The sequence below is a fragment of the Triticum dicoccoides genome, chromosome 2A (assembly GCF_002162155.2).
Source record: "Triticum dicoccoides isolate Atlit2015 ecotype Zavitan chromosome 2A, WEW_v2.0, whole genome shotgun sequence".
NCBI classification, from domain to species: Eukaryota; Viridiplantae; Streptophyta; class Magnoliopsida; order Poales; family Poaceae; genus Triticum; species Triticum dicoccoides.
In genome coordinates, this window is record NC_041382.1 from 760,997,951 (window position 1) to 761,009,036 (window position 11,086).

At 44.7% G+C, this 11,086-nt stretch overlaps 1 protein-coding gene across 1 annotated transcript; it reads right to left on the bottom strand.

Moving 5' to 3' along the window:
• Positions 1-6,121: 6,121 nt before the first annotated feature.
• Positions 6,122-9,328, bottom strand: LOC119357048 (probable alpha-glucosidase Os06g0675700). Its single transcript, XM_037624032.1, has 4 exons — positions 9,121-9,328; positions 8,509-8,793; positions 7,993-8,378; positions 6,122-7,910 (listed from the first exon to the last, which is right to left on the bottom strand). Exons 1-4 carry the CDS (start codon positions 9,315-9,317, stop codon positions 6,187-6,189), a joined length of 2,592 nt encoding a protein of 863 aa, XP_037479929.1. The 5' UTR covers positions 9,318-9,328; the 3' UTR covers positions 6,122-6,186.
• Positions 9,329-11,086: the final 1,758 nt, after the last annotated feature.

Sequence of the window (11,086 nt, forward strand, 5' to 3'; positions counted from 1 at the left end):
CACAACTTATGAGCCATTGAAAATGCCATACGGAAAATAAAGTGCAAGCCTTTAGTTGGAGAGAATTAGGGCATGGCCAATGGGCCACGCTGGACAGGCGCCCCATGTGCCACCTCCTCCTGCCGAGTGCCACATCAACCAAACCTGTGGCTTGGAGATCGAAACGGGCTCCTGCAGAAGAACTCGCTTCTTCGCTGACGAAACCAACGAGGCGGCCGCTGGGGCGACGCGGTGGGAGGTCCGTCGCTCCGCTCGATTCGGGACCACACTCGCCCAACAAAATCCCGCGAGTGAGAGGGGAAGGGCGCGAAAGAGAGAAGGGAAGGGCGGGAAGGGGAGAAGAGAAGGGCGCGAACCAGGGAGCGGAGGCGCGGCGCGCGAACCAGGGAGCGGAGGCGCGGCGCGCGAACCAGCGGAGAAGGCGGCGCACCTCGTCCTCAACCTACCGTCGACATCCGACTGCAGCTCTTGCTGCAAGGTACGAGTCTAGTTCTTCCCCTGCTTCTTCTTGTGGTCATGGCCAGATTTATTTTGCTCAGTAAACTAGGCTAGGGTTCCAAGAACAGATCCGTTCCAAGAAGATTGATTCCCCTGTGTGTGATTTTGGTTCAATCTATTTGAGTCAGGCAACCATGCTTGTGGAAATCCTGAAATCCCCATCTTTTTTCTTCTTAGCCCTGAGAGAAACATGTCAGATCAGCCTTGGTACTCTGCTCTTTGCAATTGTGAAGAGAAAATTATGCTAATTAGCTAGGTGCAGATGCAGATGGCTAGGTGCAGATGCTGATTTGCTAGCCCTGAGAGAAACATGTCAAATCCTGAAATCCCCATCTTTGTTTTTATTTGCTAATGGCTAGGTGCAGAGGCTGAATTCTTTTGCTAGATGTACTAGTAGTTGGTATATTATTAGACTAGCATAATCACAGGGATGCTGGTACTATTAGTTGTTGTACTAGGTGCAGATGTTGAATTCTTTTGCTAGACTTACTAGCCTTATTCAGGAAATGTGACTGCCATCAAGATGTTTTGGTATAGAGTTAATTTGAACAGAGTTCTGACTGTTATAACATCTATGTACGTTGGTCAATTTGGTCCCTTGTGCTAGCTGCATATACTGATAAAGAAAGAGTAGTGCTAGTCTGCTGAAGGTGCCATATCCGTGTTATTTTTTTTCTTTTTTTGAGAAATAGCTGGTAGGATTAAGAGCTTAGAACACTTGGACACTTTGCTATCTTTTTATTGTTCTTTGGTAGTTCCGAGTATGCTATTTGCACATGAATATTATTCTTCCCATCCAAATTATAGTTTCATGTGTGTTGTGTGCATAATTCTTATTACTTGATTTTTAAATTGTAGCTCAACTTGCAATATGTCACAATTGAGTTCCGATGAGTTCGAAGATGATACCATTGACCCAACAGAAATTTTCTCTCTAAAAGATTACTTGGCACAACAGAATACTCTCAACAACTTTGCTACACAAATAGCCACAAACATTCATCATACACTAGAAGGTCCAAGTACTAGGCGTCAGTCAGCCCCTAGGACATATATTGACAGGAAGAGAGAATTTTACAATGAACTTCTCATAGCAGATTACTTCTGTGATAATCCTACCTATCCTGATTACTACTTCCGTAGAAGGTTCCGCATGGGAAAACCCCTCTTGCATTTTCCTATTCCTGATCTAATTTTGTTCTCCCTGTAAGGTATGAGGTTACTCCTTCCCTTGCCTCTTCTTGTTAGGATTAATAACTTAGAACACATACCACTTGATGTACTTTAGAAACAAATGCTAGAATCTGCATGTGTTCGTTACGAAGTCCACATATATGTTCCACTAAAAGTCTGCACTATTGTTTTTGAAATATGCATTGTACTCAGAAATCTACACTGTACTGTACCCAAAAATCTGCACTATTGTTTTTAAAATATGCATTGTACTCATAAATCTACACTGTACTGTACCCAAAAATCTGCACTATTGTTTTTGAAATGCTATTTTTTAATTAGAATGATGGTTGTGCTATAAAACTCACCTTCAGTTTTTAAAACTGTAGTTGCACTACAGCAGGATACTTGTACTATTGTCAGTTGCTCCATGCAAATTTAACAGGGAATGCTCTAGCCAAACCAAATGGTCAACTTAGAAAAAATCTGTGTTTTCGACATGCTTGTTATTATACTCTAACTTGTGGCTTGCTTCTCGTGTAGATGTTCTACATATATGTCAAAAAAAGCGGATTTCATGTGCCAGGAAGCGTAGAAGATGTGAGATTTTTTTTTTGGAATGAGAAGAATCAAAGGATACAACAAAAAATTCAGTCTGAAATTTGATTTGTGTGTTTACAAATCTTTCCTTTATGGGTATTTGAAACCTTAAGATTATTCTGTTACTATGGGATTTTGTAGTGTCATGGACAAGACATACTGACACTGTTTGCATATCAAGATTGTTGATTTTTGTTTGGAAATCAAGTTGTTTGATAACTTTCAGTGTGTATGCTTGTTGATATAGTGTGTATGCTTGCTGATATTGTTAATTCAAATAGATTCTGGTATTGTTTAAATGTAGTGGAGGTTTCATGTGTTGGAAAGGAGGTGAGAGAGAAAAAATAAGATGATGACATCACATAGAGTAGCTTCCATTGGGTGATAGTGGCATACAACAATAGCTTCATTCAAATTTACCTATGTGGATGGCTGGGGCAGCACCAAGGTGCTGCCTCCATTGTACATGCCCTTATGCGTTCACGCAGCCGGCATCCTTCTCTTCTCTCTCACTATGCCACCTGATAAAAGTTGCTTTTGCGGACCCCTGCTAGATCGCATTACTATCTATAGCTGCTAAAAACTAAGACAGAAGTGAAAATTACATTTAATACCTGGGCCATAGAATACTAGATGGCAGAGTCCTATTGGTTCGTTCTTTGCCGTTACATACCAACCTGTGATGGCAATCACCTAGAACAAATAGAAAACAAAGATGGCCAACCATTGTAGAAACCTGCTTTCTCACTTTTCCATTTAGCAAGAAATATACTCCTTTACTAAAATTTTCCATCCACGCCTACATTTGATGGGCGCGCGCGGAAGGCTGGCGTTGCCTGGTGTCGATGGCAAAAGGGCTTGGCAAGGTCAACGCATTGATTACTCCGGAAGATGGGATGACGGAATATGGGGGTGACAGATTCTACAACATGCACATGCGGTGGACACTGAGGATCTGCTTGACCGGTTGGTGCACCCGGCTAGCCGGTGGGCGGCTTGGTGAGGCTACCGAATTTCATGGTGTGCATTGACATGAGGTCATGACACATCATCAACCTTCTAGGTAGGGCAACAGATTTCGCCAGGAAGGTGGATTTGGTCGATCCATGTATTTTTTTTGTAAGAACTTGCTAAATTATGCAATAAAAATGTTTATGTGCATCGCTTGATGCAGAGGCCGGGAGTTATCCTCCTTAAAAAAACGACTACGAATAGGTAGGGTGACAACTAATAAGAAGTACCTTAGATTTTGAGAAAATAAAATCAACTTGTTAAGACATTTTTAAAACTCTTGATCAAATGATTAAACATTAAACAGTAGATCATAATTATAATTCCGAGGTTGCTAGTTTTACATGCCGTTTGGAACCTACGAAGACATTAATTTTTGAGGAAGCAAAATAAATCAAGGTCTTGGCATGTTTTGTGAAACGTAAAACGAAAACTTAGAATCAAGCATAATTCGGTCTACTGAGCCAAAAGGAAAAAGCTCAAGGAACAATTTGGTATCAACATACATCTTGGAACGGATCATCTCAGGGGGTGCTTAAATACCTATATTTGCTTCTATGAAATGAGAGTGGAAGCTTCTAGCGGGTCAGATGCACGTTAGAACTGGCACACGATACTATCAGTCTTCAACTGGTTACCTCGCCGACTACGATAATAAACCTCAGCTGCCATCTGTTGAAGAACAGTTTTCCTATCCCTTTGAGTTGCAACTTTGTCGCTGTACCTTTTGAATACAAGACCACATCTACAACTAATAAGCAGTACCTTGTATTTTGAGAAAAGAAAATAAACCTTCTAAGACGTTTTTGAAACTCTAGACCAAATGATTAAACATGAAGTAATAGCTCATAATTACAATTTTGAGGTTGCTAGTGACACATGCCATGTGGTACCTACCTACGAAGACGTTGTATTTTGAGGAAACAGAACAAATCAAGGTCATGTCCTGTTTTGTCAAAGGTAAAAAAAAAACTTAGACTCTAGCTAGCCTAAGTCCGTCAAGCACGTTCAAAATGTCCTAGTAGGAGAACAAAAAGGAAAATGGTCAAGGTGCAATTTCAGATCAACATACAACTAGTAACTGATCATCTCAGGGGGTGGTTAAATATCTATATTTGCTTCTATGAAATGAGAGTTGGAGCTGCTACGGGAAGAATGCATGTTTGAACTGGCACATGATACTACCAATCTTCAATTTTTCTTTATTCCGATGAAAAAATATACACAAATGGTTTCAATGTTAATAGAGCATGCATGAAAAGCTTTATCTCAAACTTCTGTCTGATTGCCAGCGACAGGCCACTGACGTTGAACACTCTACTCGTCCGGACTTGGTGCGGGATGCCTTGAGCTCAACGTTGTTTACATATAGACAACTAATAAGAAGTACCTTCGATTTTGAGAAAGTAAAATCCACCTTCTAAGATGTTTTTGAAAATCTAGGTCAAATTTTTAAACACTAAAAAATAGCTCATAATTACAATTCAGCGGTTGCTAGTTACACGTGTCGTGTGGAACCTATGAAGACGTTGATTTTTGAAGAAGCAAAACAAATCATGGTCTTGTCCTGTTTTGTCAAACGTACATCAAAATAGACTCTAGCCTAATTCAGTCTATTGGGCCAAAAGGAAAATGGTCAAGGAACAATTTCAGATAAACCTAGATCTTGTAAGTGAGCTTCTTAGGAGCTACTTAAATACCTATATATGCTACTATAAAATGAGAGGGGAAGCTGCTAGCGGGTCGGATGCACTTTAGAATTGGCACACGATATTATCAATCTTCAACTGGTTGCCTCGCCAACTATGATGATAAACCTCAGCAGCCATCTATTGAAGAACAATTTTCCTACCTCTTTGAGTTGCAACATTGTCGATGTACCTTCTGAATTCCAGACCACATCGACAACTAATAAGCAGTACCTTGGATTTTGAGAAAATAAAAGCAACATGTTAAGACATATTTAAAACTCTAGATAAAAAGATAAAACATTGAACAATAGATCACTCTAGATCAATATTCAACTTTAATTTATTCCGATAAAAAATTATACTACACAATTGGTTTCGATGCTAATGGGACATGACGAGCTTTATCTCAAACTTCTGTCCGATTGCCAGCGACAGGCCACTGACGCTGAACACTCCACTCGTCCGGGACTTGGTGCGGGTTGCCTTGAGCTCAACGTTGTTTACATAGACAACTAATAAGAAAATCCTTGGATTTTCAGAAAATAAAATCAACCTTCTAAGACGTTTTTGAAACTCTAGGTCAAATGGTAAAACATTAAAAATAGCTCATAGTTACAATTCCGATGTTGCTAGTTACATATGCTGTGTGAAACCTACGAAGACGTTGATATTTGAGGAAGCAAAAGAAATCAAGGCCTTGTCTTGTTTTGTCAAACGTAAAACAAAATAGACTCTAGCCTAATTTGGTCTATTGGGCCAAAAGGAAAAAGGTCAAATAACAATTTCAGATCAACATACATCTTGTAAGTGAGCGTCTTAGTCTTAGGGGCCACTTAAATACCTATGTTTGCTTTTATGAAATGAGAGTAGAAGCTGCTAGGGGGTCGGATGCACGTTAGAACAGTCACACGATATTATCAATCTTCAACTGGTTGCCTCGCCAACGACGATGATAAACCTCAATTGTCATTTGCTAAAGAACAGTTTTCCTACCCCTTTGAGTTGCAACATTGCCGATGTACCTTCTGAATACCAGCCACATCGACAATTAAATAAGCAGTACCTTAGATTTTGAGAAAATAAAATCAACCTGTTAAGACATTTTTAAAACCCTAGATCAAATGATTAAACATTAAACAATAGATCACTCTAGATCAATATTCAACTTTTATTTATTCCGATAAAAATTTGTACTACACAATTGGTTTCGATACTAATGGGACATGACAAGCTTTATCTCAAACTTCTGTCCGATTGCCAGCGACAGGCCACTGACGCTGAAGACTCCACTCGTCCGGGACTTGGTGCGGGCTGCCTTGAGCTGCACGCTGTTTACATAGATAGCGAAGCTCTTTGGTGCGGACGGCAGCCCCATGAAGACCACCTTGCCGATGACCTGCGCCCGACTCGGCGCGTATGAGTTCTGAACCACATGTGAACTCACCTTGGTGGTGACCATGCCTTTGCTTTCCTCCCTGTCGCAGCTGAATCTCACCAGGGTCCAACTGCCTCCCACAGCGCCCATCTCCGGCGAGTCGCCGTCATCCAAGAACAGCTCCCCACTGGCCGTCCCATTCTCCGCGAGCGCCACAAGGAGGTGGAACTCGCTTTGGCGTGCAGCGGACGTGGTGAGGTCGGCATGCTGCAGTAGTAGGATGTTGCCGCCGGCCAGGTGCGCGTTTGCCAAGTCCGCTGGCGCCGGGAGGGTCACGCGCTTGCCGACCTTCATGGTGTAGGCGAGGGAGTAGTCGTAAAGACTGAACCACCGGCCGGCCGGGAAATAGGCGTCCACGGTGGTGGCGCCGGGCTGTAGCACCGGAGAGACAAGCACGCCGCGGCCTAGCATGAACTGCCTGTCCACGCCATAGGTGTCGGCATCCTGCGGGTAGGAGAAGAAGAGTGGCCGCGCGATGGGCGCCCCCGTCATGTGCGCCTCGTACATTAGCGTGTACATGTAGGGCAGTAGCCGATAGCGCATCCCCAACGCTTTCCTCGCCGACCGTGCCGTCGGCTCCCACACATAGAGCTCTCGCCGGAGGGTTGTCTTCTCTGCGTGGGCCCTGGCGAACGGGTAGAATGCGCCAAGCTGAATCCAGCGGCTGCAGAGCTCCTGGGTGGTGTTGCCGTTGAAGCCACAGGTGTCGGCGCCCATCATTGGGATGCCGAAAAGGCCAAAGTTGAGGATGGTGTTGATGGATTGCGCAAGCTCGTCCCACCGCGCGACATTGTTGCCGGCCCAGTGCGCGGCGTAACGGCCGGAGCCGACAAAGGTAGAGCGGCTGAGCACGAAGGGGCGGCGTGTGGTGTCCCTGAGCAGCCCGGCGTGCGTGGCCTGCGCCTGGAGGAGGCCGAAGAGATTGTGCGCGTCGTACTCGGACACGCCGTTGTAGTGCACCGTTGAGACCGGCACAGTCCTGTAGTTGATGGGAAGGTGGAAGCCGGAGTTGTTGATGCGGTAGGGCGGGTCGTCCAACTGATTGAGAGGCTGCCACTGCTTGAAGTTGGAGGGCTCGTTAATGTCGCACCAGAGCCCATCCACAGGGATGGTCCGCCGAAACTCAGAGATCTTTCGTGCCCAGTACTGGGTGCTACGTGGGCTCATGAAGTCCAGGAAGTAGACCTCGCCTGGCCACGCCTCGCCTACCAGGTTGGCGCCGTTTCGCTTGAGGAACAAGTCCTCGTGAGGTGCTGCTTGCCGTTTGATAGCCGGGTGTACGGTGACCACGTATTTCTGGCCATTGTTGTGGAGCCGGTCCACGAATGGCCGGAGCTGCTTGGACGGGTAGTTCACCGGATCCAGCGTGAAGTCCTGGTAACCGTCCATGTAGTCGATGTCCGACCAGATCGCCTCCAGTGGGATCCTGGCCTTGGCGTAGCCGGCGACCACGCCATCCAGATCAGCCACGTTCTTGTAGCCATACCTAGACTGGTGGAACCCTACAAGTGCAAGATCGAGTGAGCGTAGCAGAGCAGAGCCAGCATATATATGGATATATGCCTACCAAGAAGGTACTCGTACCGAATGACCAGTAGGGCATGGGGGCAGGGCGGCCGATGAGCTGTGTGTACTGGTCCACGACGTCGAGCGGGGAGGGACCGACGAAGAAGTAGAAGTCTAGCACGCCACCGATCACCTTGTAGGTGACGTAGGATCCGCCGTACAGTATGTCCATCCCATTGCTGTTCAGGAGGAGCACGCCATGCGCGGCACCGCCGGAGCGCACGTCCATGTAAAACGGGTGCGAGCCATAGAGGTTGAGGTCCGGTTGGTCGGACCACGTCACGTCCCCGTTCCACAGCGTGAAAGTGTCATTGTGTTGTAGCCGGAACGTCTGTTTTTTCTGCTCGCCGAGCCCATACAGGGATGCTCGGTCAGCCGGCAGCGCCGATGTCACCTCCAAGTACCTGCATTCCAATTTCATGCCCATCGTTCACTTGCTACTTACAGACCATGGTATTGTTCTACATCGATCTAACTCTTGCGGATCAACTAAGCTACACTAGATAACATTGCAATGGAACACTTGTAACATACCGGTCCTTGAAGACAAGGTTGGCGGAAGTGTCAAAGAGGGTGTCCCCGGTGGAGCGACGGGAGACCGTGAAGCGGAACGGGCTGGGGTGGATGGTGAAGGTCAGGTCGGAAGACGCGCTGGACATGGTGCTGTTGCTCGGCATGGATGGATTGCCTGGTGAGTCGAGCAAAACGTCCTTTGGTTCTGGCCCTGGTGCCGGGCGTGGGATGACGTCTTGGGGGACCTCCCATCGCCGATGGTCAGCATCGGTGATGCGCACGCGTAGCCGGCTATCCGTCTCAAGACTGCCGTCATGACACAAAATTAAGAATCTGTGAGCAAGAACCAACTTATCTAGCTACTCCCTCCTTCCATCTATATAGGGCCTAATGCATTTTTCGACGCCAACTTTGACCAAATATTAGAGCAATAATATATGACATGCAACTTACACAAAGCACACCGTTAAATTCGTATGTGAAAGGAGCCTTCAATGATATAATTTTCACATTGTGCATGTCATGTACTATTAATCTTGTCAATAGTCAAAGACGATCTTAAAAAACGCATTAGGCCCTATATAGATGGAAGGAGGGAGTAGTTGATTGAAATGAAATATCAAACACACTTGCCTTGCGGTTAGGGTGAGACTCTTCACATCAGGCCCAAATTCTGTCGACCCACCGACGAGCTTTAGCTGGGCCGATATCAGCTTCCCCGACTCAGCGGTTGACTCGACATCATAGACTGCACTGCAATGATGGAGGAGGAGGCAGATGAGGATGGTGAGGAGCACGAAATGATCAGTGGATGGCAAGCCAATCGCCATGAGTGGATGGTGCGTGCAACACAAGTGATGTCTAGTATCTGCTGCACACTCGGGGTTATATAGGCCAGCAATCATCTGAAATGTTTGGAAAGTTTTTAATACGTGCCTAGGATTACCTCTAGATAGATAGGCTATACGAGCCAGTACTTCAATGCTTTCAAAGCTAGGGCTTATCGCTTCATACAAATGACTAATTTTTACTTGCTAAAGAAGGAAAATAATTAATGCAAACAAATGTGAACTGCAAATACATGCAGCGTACATCGGGATGAAGAAGCAATTAATTTTAACTTCCTAAAGAAGGAAAATAATTAATGCAACAAAATGTGAACTGCAAATACAAGCACTAGATCTGTTTTGAATTAACTGCCATTTTAACTCTGTACTAAGTTAAACTCGGTCTATGCCAAATTTCTACCAGTTTGACCCGCTTAATCGAAATAATACACCAACATCTGAAAAAAGAAATTTTCTCACATAATACCCATCATGAAATATATGCGCAGAATATATATTTGCCTACTCATGTTGATATTGAGTCATTTTTTTATAAAGAGTAAAGTCAACTTTGTGGCCCTATTCCGATATTTTTAATAGGAATTACCCTATGTGAGATGTATTTATCGGTATCACCCCATTTAGGGTAAGTTGTACCACATTGAACCTTTTTATAAAAATGAGCATGCCTTGTCAAGTGGGTTTTGACCGCCAGGGTACACGTGACATGCCATGAGAGAAGCCTCTAGTGAAACCTATGGCCTCGGGTCTATTTTCCATCTATAAGTTTTCGATCTACTATTTTGCAATCGTTTACTTTCCAATCTACAAACCAAAAATATTTACTTTACAGTTTATCAATCTCTATCAGATCTCACTTCTGCAAATAACTGTGAAGGGATTGACAACCCCTTTATTGCGTTGGGTGCAAATTGTTTGATTGCTTGTGCAGGTATTTGGCGATTTGTGCGTTGTCTCCTACTGGATTGATACCTCGGTTCTCAAACTAAGGGAAATACTTACTCTACTTTGCTGCATCACCTTTTCCTCTTTAAGGGAAAAACCAACGCAAGCTCAAGAGGTAGCAAGGTATGCACGCCATTTCCACTGCCATGAGAATAGTAAGACACTCTTTCTCATATGTGCTGAGAGTTTGATTTTCGGGGCAGAGGATTTTGCTGAGATATGACACTGGGTGCCCTTGCCGCATCAACATAGCCTCGATACCCTTGTTACACGCATCTATCTCCAACATATACGTCTCTCTAAAATTGGGGAGGGCTAGCATAGGAGCTTGAGTCAAGGCCGATTTTAGTAGTTGGAAGGCACGATCCGCAATTGGAGTCCACTAAAAGATCACCCCTTTACACAAGATCTCAGTAAATGGTTTACAGATCATCCCATAATGTTGGATGAACTTATGGTAGTAGCCTGTCAGGCCAAGGGATCCCCTGCAAGGCTCTCGCACTGGATGGTGTAGGCCAGGACTGAACTATCATGATCTTTGCAGGATCTGTAGCCGCTCCCGCTTCACTGATGCCATGCCCGAGGTACTCTATTTTATATGACTAGAAAATTCACATTTCGATCATTTGATAACAAAATAATTTTGCTGAAGTAGCTGAAACACAACACACAGTTGCTTGAGTTATTCTTACAATGTCGAACTATAAACTAGAATGTCGTCCATGAACACCAATACTCCATGACGCAACAGAGGGTCAAGAATAGTGTTCATGTTGGTGCAATTCTTGCCCTCCTGTGTCTTCGAG

Coding starts and splice junctions, on each gene's coding strand:
- LOC119357048 (XM_037624032.1), bottom strand. CDS start 9,317: ATGGCGATTGGCTTGCCATCCACTGATCATTTCGTGCTCCTCACCATC. Junction 8,794..9,120: donor AGTCTCACCCTAACCGCAAG/GCAAGTGTGTTT, acceptor TCATGACGGCAG/TCTTGAGACGGATAGCCGGC. Junction 7,911..7,992: donor CATGCCCTACTGGTCATTCG/GTACGAGTACCT, acceptor TTGCACTTGTAG/GGTTCCACCAGTCTAGGTAT.